The sequence below is a fragment of the Corvus moneduloides genome, chromosome 3, assembly GCF_009650955.1.
Source record: "Corvus moneduloides isolate bCorMon1 chromosome 3, bCorMon1.pri, whole genome shotgun sequence".
NCBI classification, from domain to species: domain Eukaryota; kingdom Metazoa; phylum Chordata; class Aves; order Passeriformes; family Corvidae; genus Corvus; species Corvus moneduloides.
In genome coordinates, this window is record NC_045478.1 from 16,032,289 (window position 1) to 16,048,928 (window position 16,640).

The 16,640-nt window shown below is 37.7% G+C and overlaps 1 protein-coding gene across 5 annotated transcripts in view; it reads left to right on the forward strand.

Annotated features, from left to right (window-relative positions):
• MBOAT2 (membrane bound O-acyltransferase domain containing 2) overlaps positions 1–16,640 on the forward strand; it is a 97,616-nt gene that overhangs the window by 52,794 nt on the left and 28,182 nt on the right. For 3 of the 5 annotated variants that reach the window (XM_032104333.1, XM_032104336.1, XM_032104334.1), the window contains 2 exons: positions 9,845–9,940; positions 13,946–14,001. In XM_032104333.1, coding sequence (XP_031960224.1) covers positions 9,845–9,940; positions 13,946–14,001 — 152 coding nt within the window. Of the gene's footprint in view, positions 1–5,328; positions 5,418–9,844; positions 9,941–13,945; positions 14,002–16,640 lie in introns of those variants that run through there. The other 2 variants (XM_032104335.1, XM_032104337.1) reach the window with 2 other exon arrangements.

Consider the following 16,640-nt stretch of genomic DNA (forward strand, 5'->3'; position numbering starts at 1 on the left):
GAATCTTAAGTGGCTTTTCTCTGTTATGTAAATTCAATGAACTGAAGGTTGAGGTCTATGGTGAGTTCTAGGAAATGTAAGAGAGAGAATCACACAGGAAGGTAATGGAACAACTTGATGAGGAATGATAGACAAATGGCAGTAATATGGGTATACATATAGGTGAATAATTCATGATTTTAATCTCATTTCTCAAAGGATAATTGATGAACAACCTGAAATGCCTTATTCCTCTTAGCATTGACATGAAGACTGACTTTTAACAGAAATGTAGCATCTTCTACTAGCATATATTGTGATTAAATCTACACAAAAGTATCTATTAGTGGACTTCATACAACATATTGTGAGGGACAGATCATATGATTAATTTGTCTGGAATAAAGTGAGCCATTCTGATTTTTAAAATTTCTTTTATTTTTAATAAATTGTGAGGTAATTTGATTGCACTGGGCATTTAAAGGGAAATTTTTGAAGGGTATTAGAAAATGACAAACATGAGTGGTCTCTACTGAAGAGCAGGGAGGTGACAAAACAGAGTGCAAGCAGTTCAGTGGCTATGGTACACCAAAAGTGCAGCTAAGGTCAAATATGCATGAAATAGGATCAAGACAGTACCCCAATAAATCAAAAATTTAAAAAGGTATGGGTTATATAAATACAAATATGTGTTATATGTACATACATTCTTGGGGAACATAGTTACTTCCTAATTTAAAGATCATAAGTGTAGCTTTGTGTAATATGGTTTGCCCGTGGTTGACAGTTCCATAAAATGATTGTACCATGACTTGGATTGTCATTGAGTAGCTTAATTTTTTTTTTTTTTTTTTTAGGTTTTCCATTGCTAATTGGAAGCATGAAGAATGTTCCAAAAAAAAATGCAAGGCTTTTTCATTATGGGTTCCTTGTGTATTGCATATAATTCTTTTTTGTGGAGTATCTCAAATTCATCCCTGGAAATAGTCAATAGTGATTCTCACATGCGGGAGAAAAATCTACACGAAAATAGAAGTTACCATCTTCTCTTCCTGTGTCAGGCTTTATCACTGAGCAAAGAAAATGGAGCTACCCACAGGTTTTCTCCTGACTGAGAGCAGGAAACAGCTGACTTAAGTCTCTGCATGTGTTTTTGCAGGACTGTATGACAAATACTGTGACAGTGGTGACGTTGATGTGTCATGTGAATGTTATATACATCGGCATGCGCTGATTAAAGGATGCAGAAGATAGGAAATTGTAGCGGTGCTTTAACTTAGCTGGGGGACGGGGATTGGACAGAAATGAAACAAGTCATCTGAAGGGATAGGTCTTTCCAGGTTAAAGGAATGTTAAGCATTGGAGAAAAGCAGGCATGTCATTTAGGCTATATTTTAAGTGAATCAGATTTTTCAGAAATGGTTTTATTTGTTTCAGAAATGTTTTATTGTGGCCATTGTGCTGTTTGAGATGTGTGTCTGATTGTAAGATGGTGTAAATAGCTCAGCAAGGTATAGGGCTGCAGTGTTGGTGCAGGTCTGACCAGCTGTGGGGCTTGCAGTTGATTCACTACCCTGCTGAAAACAAAGAATTGTTTGATTCCTTCCTGGAGGCAAAGCAAGAAATAGGGTGGAAAATATAAATACCATCATCCCCTCTGATAAAATACTCCTCTGTAGGGCATTTTGTTTTGCAAATAGTTTAAAAGAAAATGCAGCTGCATTAGGTTGTTAGCACAAACTCCTGGCTTTCCTTTGGTCTTGGAATCATTAAAATACTTGGTTTCTGTAACTAAATTTGATTCCTGTGGCCTTTTGTTTTGCACTCTCCTTGCAGGGAGTTGGGTTGTTTATTAATCTGCTGGCTGCTCTGTGTACTGATTCTGGCTGCACAACTACCTTCTCAGCAAATCATATCCCGTATGTTTCCCAGCTGCTGCCATCCTTAACACATGCAGAAAACGTCTCCTGGCTGGCTGAACACAAGTTCCAGCTGGTATCACCTCGTGACTGAGCAAACCTCCCCTCTCTCTCCTGGCAGTGTTGCAGCCACTCCGGTTCTCTGCCTCAGGTGGTGTGTCTCAAGGCAAAGATGTGGGGCTGCAGCAGAGCCTGGGGGGCTGAGGCAGCTGGGAATCTGCTCCATTCAGCCAGGAAGGAGCGACAGCTCCTTCCCCACAGAACGTGGGGATGTGCATGGGGCATGAGGGGGTGTGTAGCTAGAGCAGGGTGATGAGTGGGTGAATGGAAATAACAGCTCCCTCTTACCTTCATCCAAGATGATACTTGCCAAGTACCGAGTTAACAGCAGTGATAGGTTTAATGATTGACCTTGCTATTATTGTTTTGCTGTCAGAGAACTTGTTCTGTTAAACTACCTGTAAGTTCTCGTATAAAACTTACTGGTCCACTGAAATAGAATTATTTAGTCCTACAAAATATTTTGTGTTTAGTAGTTCTAGTTTACCATTTCTAAACCATTATGGCTATTAGGCCTGTCCTTTAAAATAGCGCTTGCAGTAGTCCCATTATTGTCAATGTTGTGTGATATTTTTATTTCTTTAAAAATACTCTCAGAAACTACTAGGAGACCATTTTCTGACTCTGTGGTCTATGGGTTTCTGCTGGTTTGCAAAATTAATGATACTGGGCACAGTTCTGGTGTTTGAAGAAAAGTTACTTATGTATCACATAGAAGAAAGAGGAAGCATAAAATTGCTTGCATGCTGTGATGCTGAAACATCCTATACCTAGGCAAATATTATGTAGAAAAATGAGTGAACAGATGAAAATTCATAGCACCAGCATGTCAGCTATTTGTTTTCTGAGTTATGAGTACTCATTTTTGTTAGAAGATCTCAAGATTCTGCTTCCTTCATCAAGGCTTTGTAAGGTAGATTCCAGCATCTGCTTATACAGATTTTGTGTTGTGAAGCTGTTAGGCTTTCTTCTTTGTGTTTTTAAGTGCTCTATACTACTGTCAACTTTCTAAAATGCAAAGGTCAGACTTTGTGCTCTTATCTGCGTTGTTTACTGTTATACTTTCAAGTGATTGCAGAAATAGGGGTTGATATGACACAGTGTGGATTTTCAAGTGAGAGAGCACTTAGGTGACCCCTCATGTCTCATCTTAGTTTAACATTACAGTTTTGGACATAGTCAACTTCAGCTCTCAGCTTTGAGTTTTCTAGGGGATCAAATCAAGTTTTCTATTTCCACTCTTCCTAGTTCTGTGTTCCTTTTGGAGTCTTACAGGAGAAATATATCGCACAATACATTTCTTCCGTTCCAGGGAAGACGTGAAAGCACCCTCCCTCCTGCCTGTCTTCTGTTGTAGATGTTTCTCCAATTTACAAGAGTCTGAAGCTGGTCTCCTTGTCCTTGAGGTGTTCCAGAATTGAAGAGAGCAGGGTGAGAGGTTGGAAAGCAAGAGAATGTAAAGTTAGGGAGCGTGTAGAAGGTCTGAAGTGGTTTTGCATGCATTTTTGGTGGGAATATCTGTGTTGCATTTGTCATGTATTAATGTTGCATTTGGAATATAGCCTGTAGCTATAACTGGAATGATAATTTAATTTAGCTTGGTAAAGATTTACTTTACCAAGCCATTATGTTGCCATTAGGTGGCAAAACATCAAAATACATTAGTAAAGTGATAATGTCAGCAGCTGATCTGCAGTAAACAAACAGTCAAACGGTCACAAATAGTTCTGGGACAGTTGAGCTAATGAATCTTCATGTCCCCAGCCTTGTGTGTTTGTATGCAGGAAACTCATGGGTCTGGATGGCATTTTCTCTACTGGCTGAACAAACCCAGTGTGGGGCTTCCAATGCCAGGGTGTGGGCCTGGTGTGGACCAGCTCAGCAGGGCTCAGCACTGCAGTGACGGCAGGCCGAGCAAGTGCTGCTGGAGGCATGTGCAGCCCTCCTGCCCTGTGTGGTGTCAGGCTGTTGTTGGATCTAAATGCTGGAGAACTCTGCCCACTTGTTAAATGTGCCTTAAAATGGCTGTCAGACCCAAAAATCTTCAGCTGAGGGTGGAAAATGAATGGAATAGGATAGCCAGATTGCTTATTACCAAAGCATGATGGTATGAATGTTTCCTTCTCTGGAAATGGGCTCACAGACAGTCTGGTTTTGTCTTTTTAATTGTTGTTTATTCCAATGCATTTTGGATCTCCACTTGAAGTAATCAGAAGAGACAGACTAGTGTGTGAATCAGAGGCTTCTGAGTGGCTCAGAAGGATTAATATTGCTTGTATTTTAGAGGCACACACACTCTGAGTCTGTTATTGTTTACGTTATAAAACTAATAAATTTTCTAAGAAATACCAATTACGTATATCAACAATGCATCCATACTACAGGAATTGTGTAAATAGGCATCTCTTTTTGGTGTAAAAACATTAGATTGGGGCAGAGTAGCTTACCTTGTGGCTCTTAGACAGTCAAAACGAAGCTAGTTCTAATCAGTATTTTTGTTGGCTTGTGCTGGATGATTGCAGAATTAGATGTTTAGCTGTGACACTTTCTGGTTTTTTTGATGTACATTCTTCCCTTTGAACTTTTGTAAGCAAATACTGTATGATCTAACTGTATAGAGTTTAATTTCTCTCTGTGAACAATGCAAACTGATTATGATAATTAGAATTAAAAAAATTAATATAGCTGGATTTTAATAAGAATTCAGTTCTGGCCCTAGATGCAAGAATTTAATTTTTTTTAGGGTTTTTTTTTTTTTTTTTAATTTGGCATAATCTGTAGAAAAGCAAACAAGCAAACCCAGGCAGCAGCTTTCAGCACAGGGCTTGGGAAAACTCAGAGACTATTCTGTCACCTTTTCTAAAAATCAATGCAGTATAATGTTACGTGGTGTCTAGGTCTGCCTTTTGAAACTGAATAATTACACATTTAAAGAAAAAAGAAGTATTTTTTCCTAACATAATGGAAGAAGTAGATCTTGACTTGACATGAAGCCTTTATTTCAAGGCTAAATCTGTAGTATGTGCCAACTAACTGGTAAAAAAGCACCCTCCGTTGATTGGTTTATTTAGCTTTCTTCCAGCAAAATAGCATATTGTGCTGTTGTCCTTCCGCTGCATGAGAAGAGCCTAAAATAACAGAAGCTGTTATGACATCTCTCAAAGCCTGCCTTTGTCAAGGTCGCAGTTCTATTTTTGCTGTATTTTGTGCAAACAAAGATAGGTATGGTAGGAAAAAATATTTTATAACTGAGATGCTGAGTCCTCCAAAAGTGTAAAATAAAATAAAAGTGCAACTCCCACCCCTTGTTATGCAAAAACATAGCATACATTGCCTGATTGTTAGCCTGGGTCTGTGTGCTGCTCAGCTTGCCATCAGCAGATACAAAGCTCTAGAAGTAACCTGTGGATATTCTTTCTAAACGAGCAACCCAAAATTTCTGAGGAATGCAGGTAAAAGGTGGGAGTTCTGCTTTTAAACCACATACATAATCTTTATATTCTTAAATATGTGGAATCTTTATATAAGTAGTTCTGCTGGCTCATTCAGTACTATCAAATTTGTATATAGTTATGGTGAAAATGTAGAAATTAACAGCTTTTTCTCAAGTGTATTTGAGGCAACAGAGGGTGGTAAAGATGAGAGTGTGCATTGGAGCCAGAAGTTGATAGAGGTGTAGTATGCTGAGGATTATTAAACATGTGGATGCTGGGCTTGCATCTGGGTCTATAAGGTGCTGATTGTTTGAGTGTGGAAGAAGACTGGGAAGCATCTTCTGTGCTTGTTCTGCTCATCTGCATTCCTGGGCATCTGTGTTTGAGCTCCTGCTGTGGGGAGGACACAGTTCTGGATCCTGGGCTGGATGGAGACTTTGCATGAGCTAGTACTGCCACTGGTGTGGAGCCTTTATGTCCTTCTCTGTTGTAGGTGATGTGGTGGGCAGGGTGGTTGCTGTGTCCTGCTTTTGACTGGGACAGGGTTCATTTTCTTCCTAGTAGCTGGTGCAGTGCTGTTCTTGGAGTTTAGTGTGACAATTGTGTTGATAACACACTGACATTTTGGTTGTAGCTAAGTAGTGCTTACTCTAAGTCAGATGCTTTTTAGTTTCCCATGCTCTGCCAGTGAGGAGGTGCACAAGAAACTGAGGAAGCACGGCCAGGACAGCTGACCTGAGCTGGCCAGAGGGATATTCCATACCATAGAGTGTCATGGTCGGTGTATAAACTGGGGGGAGTTACCTGGAAGGGGACTTATCTGCTCCTCATAAGGAGGTGGTGAGCAATTGTACTGTGCATCACTTTTCTCTTAGGTTCTATTACTCTTTCTTCCCCTCCTTGTAATTTCAATTATTATCATCATCAGTATTAGTGTATTTTTTATTATTATATCTAGTTGCACTTATTAAATTGTGCTTAACTCATGAGGTTCACCTCTTCTTTCTGGTTCTCCTTTACCATGTGGGTGGTGGGTGGATGGTGGAGGCAGGAGCAATGCTGGTGTGAATGTTCTGTTGGCTGTGCTGAACTTGTGAGGGCAATAAAAAAGAGGAGTACAGGGATGAGATTGAAGTTTTCTGCATTAGCAGAAATGGTGCTTCAGGAGTCAACTCAATGTTAGCAGTAGAAAGTGTAATAGAAGTGTGTATCAGATTCCATCAGGATGTTTGGAGACTAAAGGAAAGTTCATGTAACGGGAAGGAACCGAACCCTGTATATGGGTACATGTGTGTTTGTGTGTGTATATATATACACATATAGATAGAATGAAGCTTTTTGGTTTTATATATGTACATGCAGGTAAAAATTCCTGATATGTATGTTGCTTAATATTATTTGTCAAAAAGTGACTAGACAAAAAATAATGAATAGGACAATGTATTTCATTTGCTAATAAGAGATTTATTTGCCTTTTTAAAAAAAATAGAATTAGACATGTTCTCTTGATAGACACCTTCTGTAAAGAAGTACATGGAGAGACTGATTACTTAGTATTTTCTATATATTGTAATATTTATATGTATAGTTTAAGGTACTTCATTTATAATATGTTAGAATATACTTTTTAAAAAGCATCGAGTAGTTTACTTGATGTATTTCTTTTTAAAGGAAAGATAGAATTTTATGGGTAGAACATATTAAATATTGTTTTTAGTGTTCTGAGAAGTTTAGAATTGTAAGGAATTGAAATGTAATATGGAATACCTGTACAAGAAAAGCCCTTCTATATAATAGGCTATCCAGTATTGTTTGCTTTATTTTTATTTTTTTAAAACTTTAAATCAGGAGTTAAACATATCACTGTGTTCTGCTTTCTGGTGCTCCATTGCTACGGTGTTTCCCAGATATGTCTGAATTTGTTGCATCTGTTGATAGATAACAGTAAGGTCATATTGACAAAGATCCTGGGAATTAGACATACTCTAAATGAATGTGTTTGTGCCTTTCTGTTACATAGTACAGTGTTCCTTGCAGGTCAGTTTGTCTAACAGTTACTTGTAATAGTAACAATGTTGTGACTTGCTTGTAGCTTTTAATGTTCAGTGTGAAATACTTTTGTCTTTCTGGTCACAAAAACATTATTCAGTGAAAAGCAAGTATAGGGTAACATTGACTTTCAAGACCAATTGCTTTTCTACTGGAGGAGAAACTTTAGCCTTGGCTAAAACTTGCATTTATGTGCAGCCCGTAATTAGTTTGTAGTTGGGTAAAACTTGATGTGTTTGAGCTCTGCAAAACTTTACTCAATTTTCTGATCTAAGGGGAGTTTTTGGTGAATGAATCATTGAAGAGAGTAAGAAACGTGTAGTTAAGAGTACTTAAGAAAGTTCTCAAAGCATTTTAGGTTAGTTTTGAATTTTTTAAAGTAGAGGTGGGTTTATATGAGAGTTAGGATGATCAGCAAGTTGCACTACAAACCTGCAGAAGAAACAACAGGAATGATGTAAGCTGTTGTAAACCTTTTAAGTTTCTTTTAGGGAGAACGTATTGCTGCACTTTGCCTGATTAAATGACATTTCTCATCAACGAGGGATGTGATGTGGCATGACTAACGTGCAGAGATGCAATTGGAAGTTGAAAAGCATTGTATGGGTTGCAAGTTCCTGTGTTTTACTCAACAATCAAAAATTTGCAGTCTTCCATCGGTGTGTAATTTGGAGCTGTGGCTGATGTAGCTGGAAGGTAGTTAAGATTCATAGCTGTGTTTGGAGAGTGCAACATAGCAGCAAATTTCACTGCTCTGTTGGAAGACAGCTTTTGTTTTAGACTGAAAAATGAAATTTGGAATCTAATCAAGAAGTTTAGGTGTTTTGGTTTTTTTTCCTCCCATTTCTGCACTATGACTTCAGTGTGGATTTAACTGAATGTTGTGAGAAACCCCTACCATGTTGGTCATGATGACTAATATTTATTTCATATAATTGTGGATTACTTTTAATTGAATTTTAAAGGACATCTAGTCCACCCTGCAATGAGAAGGAACATCTTCAACCTAGATCAGGTTGTTCAGAGCCTTATTCAACCTGACCCTGAATGTTTCCAGGGATGGGGCATCTGTCACCTCTCTGGGCGACCTGTGCCAGCGTATTCTTACTACGAACACTTTTGTACCACTTAGTCACCCAGCAGAGTACTGTTTCTGAATTGTTAATGTTAATGAAAACAGAAAACAAACTATTGCTGAAACAGACCCTCTAAAACTATTTTTTTCACCGAAACAGATGTAATTTAATGGTATATGAGGTAATCTGTAATTTCAAAGTTGGATGTTTTAATACATTAAATGGTATATATCTAGCACATTTTTCAGTTAAAGGTTAACCTGCAAGTGTTCTGTGTAGCAACTGTCAGATTGAAGAATAATTTCTAAGACCTTAGATTTTCTTATGTTAAGAAGGTTTTGCGAAATATTTATCTGGAAAAGAAAGGAAAGTCATGTTCCAAGGTCTTCTTGCAGTGTCCCTCACTAGTTCACCTAAATCCAGTCCTGGCTGTGATTTTCAGTTTGTTGTATGAATATTTTCATTCTAACTGGATTTTGGATGCGTTATATGGTGTGCTGTAGGGATTGCACATCAGTCTTGTGAACATGAAATAAAGACTGTACAGTTCATACATTAAAATCCTAAAGGATTAGTTAAGTTCCTGGTGGCATTCACTGTCTTTTTGGACTTCAAAGAATATCTGGCAGATTTTGTGAGGTATCAAATCAGTTCTCACTAGTGTGTTGTTGAGAAAATGGTATGTAAAACTAATTTTATCATACATATAACACTTTTATAAGGTGGTTCATATATGTGTTTTTTCTTAGATTTGCTCAGGACCAGCTTAACAGAAGACAAAAGGCATCCTGTTCGTTTTTCACTGAGCTATGTTTTAATATGTGTATTTTAAAATTAATTGCCTTTTCCAGTTCCTTCAAAAACAGCAGCAATAGTATTTGTGGTACTGAATTTTGAATGCATAGCAGTACATGCAATGGAAATTATTTGATATATCATTTTCCAAACTTCTATAGTCATACAGACAAAAATAAACTCTGAACTACAAAAACAACAGATAATTTTTTCTGTATAGGACTTCCAGTTTTTACAGTGGTGCTTAAAATTATAAATTCTAGGCTTTATTTATGTGAATAAATATTTTGGGTAATGACAACAGAATTTATATGGTTCTACTACACACTTTTAAAATAAAAAAGTACATGCTTGCATAAAATAAACATTACCAAAAAACCCCTCAGGCAGAATAAAAGTGTAATTACAAATTTCTATTATGTAAAATTCACTAAAAATAATTGGAGATTAAACTCTATTTAAAAGGTACTTTATTCAGTGGAGAAATGTTTATGATTTTTAATTGAAATTTTTTTCCCCATTTTCTTTCTAGGTATTGCTTTGTTTTCGCTTTAGGATACCTCACTGTGTGCCAAATTACTAGGGTCTATATCTTTGATTATGGACAGTATTCTGCTGATTTTTCTGGGTAAGGAGAAAAATAATCTTTCCTTCTCAGTGATACTGTATCTGTTGTTGCAGGAGGTTTTTTATTGGTTCTCCACCCCCCCCCCCCCCACCCCCAGTTAATTTTGTCGACCTTTAAAACTTTGGAAGAAAGCTGAGCATGTATGTGCAATTGGCACACATGCAAATATGTAAGTAACTGTGCTTTAATCATACAAACTGAGAATTTTTGTTAACAGTTGTGTCTTGTTAGAACCACCAAGGTGTTATCTGTTGCCTCCTGTTCCTGTCTGAATGGCATAAAGGATTTGGTGACTATGGGAATTTTTTCTCTTTGGGTCTTCCCTTAAAGTCTCTGCTACCATCTTTGACAGCATGATGAACCTTGAATTGTGTCTGGTGTACTTGCTTGCCTGGCACAGTCTAATACTACTTTTTGAGGAAAATCTGAATATTTTATGGAATTTAGCTTTTAGCTTCTTTCTTTTTTGGTTTTATGTTAAATGTTCCAGAAGGAGAAAGCTAAGGAGACAGGTACCTGGATGGTGAGGTAGTCACAGATTCCTTGGCAGCAGGAAGTTTTGTCTCTATGTGCCTTCATTATATATAGTGAACTGTATAGGAGCAAAACAGAATTAAATAGGCAAAATAAAAATAAACCATATTGGTAATTCTTCTTTCTGCTGCAAACCCAGAGATGTGAAGCACAACATTTCTTATAAACAAGTTTGCTACTGTGATAGTGCTTTTGTTGATTTAAAGGACAGTGTGTATTCTAGGGGAAAAAAAGAAATGGGGGAGTATTTGCTAGTCTGCTTAAAATAATGCATTAAATACTTTCCAGGGATACTTTGAGTGGCAGTGGTCTTCGTAGTTTAACATTACCTGTGGTAGAGTTGTACTTGTTAGCTTTGTTACTTCTCAGTCTTTATTGGGAACAGGCATATAGTCCAGGAAATTAACTTGTAGGCTGAAGCCAAAAGCTCTTATGGTTGAGTTCATCTTTTCTGTCATCTTTATCTTCTTACCTTCCGAAACATCTTTCTACATTTGTCTTACATCCAAGCGTCTGCCTTCAAGCCAGATATCCAAGTTCCAGTTGTAGTCAGCAGAGATGTGATCGATGTGGACAGTAAAGCCTGGAGGGCATTTCAGCTGACCCAGCACTAAGTATCTACCTGAGTGTGAACTGGGTCATTTGTCAGATGCCCCTGACTCTATTGACTACATCTGCACTGGCTATAATGAGAGCTTGCAACAGAGTCATATGCATAAAGACACTAGATTTACTGATGTTGAATTTAATTTCACCTTTACTAGTGAAACTGTAATCCAGATGCTGTCCCTTCCACTTCACTGTAGGGCCAAAGTGTACAACCTTGGCAGTGATCTAAGCTCTGAGCTGACTCTGGAAGCAGTGTAATTGCACTTTGTTGTTCTTGTTCTCAACATAATTAGTAGAGCTTGAGCACACCATCGCTCAAATGTGACTGTACTGCTTTCAGATAGCAGCTGGCTTTGTGGCTCTGATGGTTTAGTGGTAGCTCAGAGATTTCTGCTAGGTCTAAACATGTCCAAAGATTCCCACATCCCATCCCTGGAGATGTTCAAAGCCAGGTTGCATGGGGCTCTGAACAACCTGATCTAATTGAAGGTGTCCCTGCCCAGGGCAGGGATGATGGGGCTAGATGATCTTCAAGGTCCCTTCCAACCCAAACTATTCCATGATTTATGAGCTCTGTGCTCTGGACGGAACTGTTCTGAAGCCTAGATCCAATTCTGATTGTATGTTTGAGATGGCAGATTTAAACCACCCTTTCATGTACCAACTTGGGAGCTTGATGTATGCATATCACATTAAATCTCTGGCATACACTGCATATGCTCCTTTAACACGAGACAGAGATTACTTCCAAAACAGGCAGAGAAAGAAAACTTTCTCTGGTTCTGGGAAAGGAAAAAGTAAGATCAAGAAAGTAACTAAAGTTGCATAACCAGCTATTGAACTCCAGCATGAGCAAGTTCTTCTAAAGATGTTGGCATGGGTTCATATAGTGGTTAGCCCCAAAAGAGCTTTGAATGTGTGTTTACCTAGATATTTCTCCTGGCATGCAGTGCCTGTCTGGGGTGCCCAAGCTGAGAAAATCTGCTCAAAATTTGAAGGAAGGTCTCAGTTGCACTGATAGTGGAGAAAGCTGAGGGCACCTCATGCTGGAGATGCAATTGCTTGTGGAGAGCTGTGTGGTCCTGGCTGCAGTACTAACAGATCCCAGCTGCCTCCTTTGCCTTTCTGCCAGCACCTAAAAGGGATTGTTAAAATCCTACTTCACAGCCTCACTGTGCCAGGAAGGACTCTTCCTCTTTTAGTCTCTAGATTGTTGCTCCTCAGCCAAATATTTGATGATACTGGAATAGCCACTTCAGGAGGAAAAAAAAAAAAAACAAAAAATCAACAAAATGAGAATACCAGGGTCTGCTATGATAACAATGACAGATTTATCATCTGGAATGAATGTAAGGGCTGACTGAGATCCTCCTGGACTTCATCCTTCCACCAGGCAGGACCCATGCTGTCACATGTCTGCCTACAGAAAGAAAACCCATTATATTTAGAGTCAGTTGGGGATTTCTGCCAGCACCAGGCAGGCCTACAGCTTAAATGTTAGAAAGAGGTATGAGGGATTTACCAGAGTATCTGTTCCTGTTTAGTCTTCTTCCTTTATGACCCTTGCATGTCACTCTAGTCTTGATACCAGGATTTTGGGGCACAGTACAGTAGAAATTTTTTGGTACAGTAGAAATTTTTTTCCCCCAATTACATTTTGAGGACTGGAAATAACTGTGTGCTTTGAAACCAATTTTAACCATTACGTAAAAAAAAAAAAATTATCAGTTTGATGGACTGAACCATATGGCAAAAATACTGGTGTAGCCCTGTTAATGAAGGAGGACCTGGTGGCTTTTGGATTTGTTGTTCTGTGCCAACTTAATGTGTTATAAAAATGCCAAGTGCACTCAAGACATGAGTTGCCCATTGTACAGTATGATTATTTTATTGTGGGGGGCTTTTGTTTGTTTTTTGGGGTTTTTTTGTTGTTTGTTTTTTTTGTTTGTTTGTTTGGTTTTTTTTGGTTGTTGTTATTTTTTTGGCTTGGGTTTTTTTTTGTCTCCAGCTTAGATACTTCTAGGTAAATACAGTTCCTGATATGTTTTTTGAGATCTGATTTCAAAGTTAAATTTCTAAATTCTAGTAGTTTACTTTTTGCATTCCCTATCCCTTCCCTACCCCAGGGAGGGGGTTTGTGATATTGAGATTCACATCAGGCAAAAGCTTTTAGATACTATGAAAATCGTATAATTTCTCAGTACAAAACTGATTTGGCTAGCCAGGGCAGAATATTTCTTGGACAGTTTAAGATTCACTCAAGTGTACCAAATTCAGAACAAAGTGAGCTCTGTTGGAGCCAGCATACTTATGCTGGGTTTTTGTTTTGCCAGATATGTTTACTTGAAGCAAAAAATAATTCTCAATGGAAAAAGCAAACATAGGATCAGGTGTTAGTAGAAACCATGGAAGTGGTCTGCATAGCTAAATAACTTACTTTAATATTCAACTTTGCTGTAGTTTTCTTGTCCTTTGTTTACTGCTACTGAAACTTAAAATGAATATAAATTGATCTTACTGTCCTTTTTTATTTACTCTTCTCACTGTAAAAAAAAAAACCAAAACAACTATGTTAGTAGAAAATACATGTGAAATATTTTGGCTATATTTGTACAACCTAATGCAGCAATAAAAGACAGGTGTTATCAAATACTACATTTAAGGCTTTAATTCTTCTTATTGCATTGAAAACTGTAGTGGTTTGAGCTAAAAAACTAATCACCTTGTCCTTGCATTGAAGATCTTCCAGCTTGGAGTAGCTAACCGGGACTCCCAATATAAACTTCCCCTGGTATTTATATGTGAAAGAAAATCCTGAATTTGTATCTAAATTATTCTTTCTTCCTTTTTTTTTTGTAACAGTCCGATGATGATAATTACACAGAAGATCACTAGTTTGGCATTTGAGATTCATGATGGTAAGATTTTTCACTGTGTTTAATTTTCCATACAAAATAAATTTAAGGAAAGTTCATGATGATTCAGTGAATTACTTTAGACCAGTTTTGTTATTTCAAGGCAAAATAAATTTTTGTGTCTCAATTGTTTCTTTTGATGCTTACTAATGAAAGTACTGATAAATGTTGCTTGGACTCTACAGAAGCTCTAAAAATGCTGACACTGTACAGAAGATATGACTTTTCAGAAGACCAGTGACACTGCTGGAGTCAGTGTCTAAAGACCACTGATACTGTTCTGGGCTAGGGTATTGACTGTAAGAGTTAACTAAAGAACTTCCTGATTCAGATATCTCTGTTGCTGATGGGTGGATAGAAAAAGCACATGTAATTTCAGTTGTGGAACTCCTTTAGTTTTAAAATGTTAATTCTTGAGTACTGCCCTAGTTTGTGCCATATACGCTGATTTTTATAAAACCTTTGAGGGTTTCACTTTGTTTAGTATCATAATTACACTCACTGCTAACATATTGCTGTGAACAGGGAGATTGTCTAATTATGTTTGTCTTCTCTCCTGTCAGATGTATCCATCAGATAAAGGGGCCCTAGTTGTGACAAAGAATCCTAATGTTGGCTTTTGTGGGTAGGGATGGCTAGGTTTTTAGTTACCTTTAAATTCAAAGGAGTAATTTTCATTTTAAAGTTTGAAAATGTCATCTAATAAACCTGTCCAGTTGAAGATTTGGGAGTGTAGCTCCAGACACCCGAATCAGGACGCCTGCTGTTCTGAAATTGTTTATTAACCTTGTGCATGAAGTTCAATGTGCTTTTGTCTCATATGCATCCTAGCTTTGGTGCTGTTGATGTTTCATATTTTTTCCCATTCTTGTTAAGTGGTATTGTCTAGAGAAGCCTGTAGGCAACAACATTCAGAATATCAAAAGTTGGGAAAAGACCTTTTTAAAGTATTTTTGCATGAATGAAAATAAATAATGCTAGGCATATCTAGTTGGTTAAAGATGTTGATGTTTAACTTCCAGAGAAAATACATTCAGAAGTAGTAATCTTGCAAGCTATAATCAACTGAAGTACGGAGTACACAACAGTGTAGTTGTGTACACAGTAGTGTAGTGGAAACAGGTTATTATAAGGAAGTAATAGTTCTAGTATCAAGCAGGAATGCTTCTTCTTACTATTATTTTGCTAGGGGAAAGAGCTATTCTGAATTTGCTGACATCATGCACAAGTAGTGGAGTGGTGGTATGGAACAAGCATGTGAGTGTTCCTGGCAATCTTGAAACAAATGTTTCATTTAGTCAGCTCTATTCTTAACTTTCTTCATGAACTAGACTAGATTTTTCAGATAATTTGTATTTTCTTTTGTATTTCTGTATAGATTCCACTGAATTTTCAGTATCAGTCTTGAAATTTTGTTCCTTGTTGACCTCAGAAGTCTTTGTCAGCCAGTGTGGAGTAGCTGACAGTATATTGGAAAGATTTCTCTCTGGTTGTGTCTGCAGTTCAGCAGAATCTTTGAGCTGGATGTCGCAGTTGCAGTGTGAACATGACTTTCAAAAGTTGATGTGACCAGTGTGAATTCAGGAGCAACTGATAGTCTGGTGTCAGGAGATGCTAAGAAAAGAAATACAAGGAAGACTAAGATTCCATTAAAGCAAAGTTTTTTAACCTTAGCCTAAAAGGGATCCTTCATGAAAAGTTAATGAAAACAAGCCCTGCTCTCAGTGAGCTTTTGTTCACTGTACAAAGGTCCATGCTTCCACTGGAAATTACTTAGAGATATACTGATGGGAGAGGAGATAATGTTGAAAATCATTCTACTAAGTGATTAATGGCACACTGAGCCTCTAGTCACATCAGCTTGGCTATATTAATCACCAATTACTTTATTTTCCTCCCTCATTTTTTACCAGTACATCCAAGGAGAGTAATGAAAATAAACAGCTGAAAAAAAAGTGTTGGTGTGTTGGAAGTTCCTGGTAAACGTCAAGATTCCGGTTGTAGCTAGGTTGGTTTTGTGGTAAAGGCCAGTCTTCTGGACTTGATCTTTCCGTGGCAGCCAGTTTGTTGTGTTCAGCTGGTTTCATTTGAAGGTCCTGGAGTGAACTGAATGTAACTAGAGAGGGCACTCACTCATGCTGCATATTCAAGTATCTGTCTAGCTAAGTGGATATGCTTGATTCCAAGTTGAAAGCTAGTGTGGAATCCCATGAACAATAACAGCTACCCCTGTAACAGTTACACCCCTGTGCTCTCATTGTAAGGGATTTTTTTCTTTTAAGCAGGGAAATTAAATGCAAGTTTGCATAGGATTTGGACTTGATGATCCTTGTGGGTCCCTTCCAACTCAGCCTATTCTGTGATTCTGTACTTTAAGCTTGCTGTATAATACAGACTTTTCAGAAGTTTGCATGGATCACAAACTTACACCTGAAGAGATTTGAAGTATGTCTTTCATGTATTCTGATTTACATTCTGAACTTTGGTCTTTGATAGTTCTTACCTTCCAGTTCCTTGTTACTCAAATGAGCAATGCCAAAAATGAGTAGTCAGTGTGTTAACATTTGCTTTGTATTTTTTGCTGACTATCCCTGGCATCTCACGTGTATTCTAAAGGCAGAAATATTTTTACGTATTTGGAA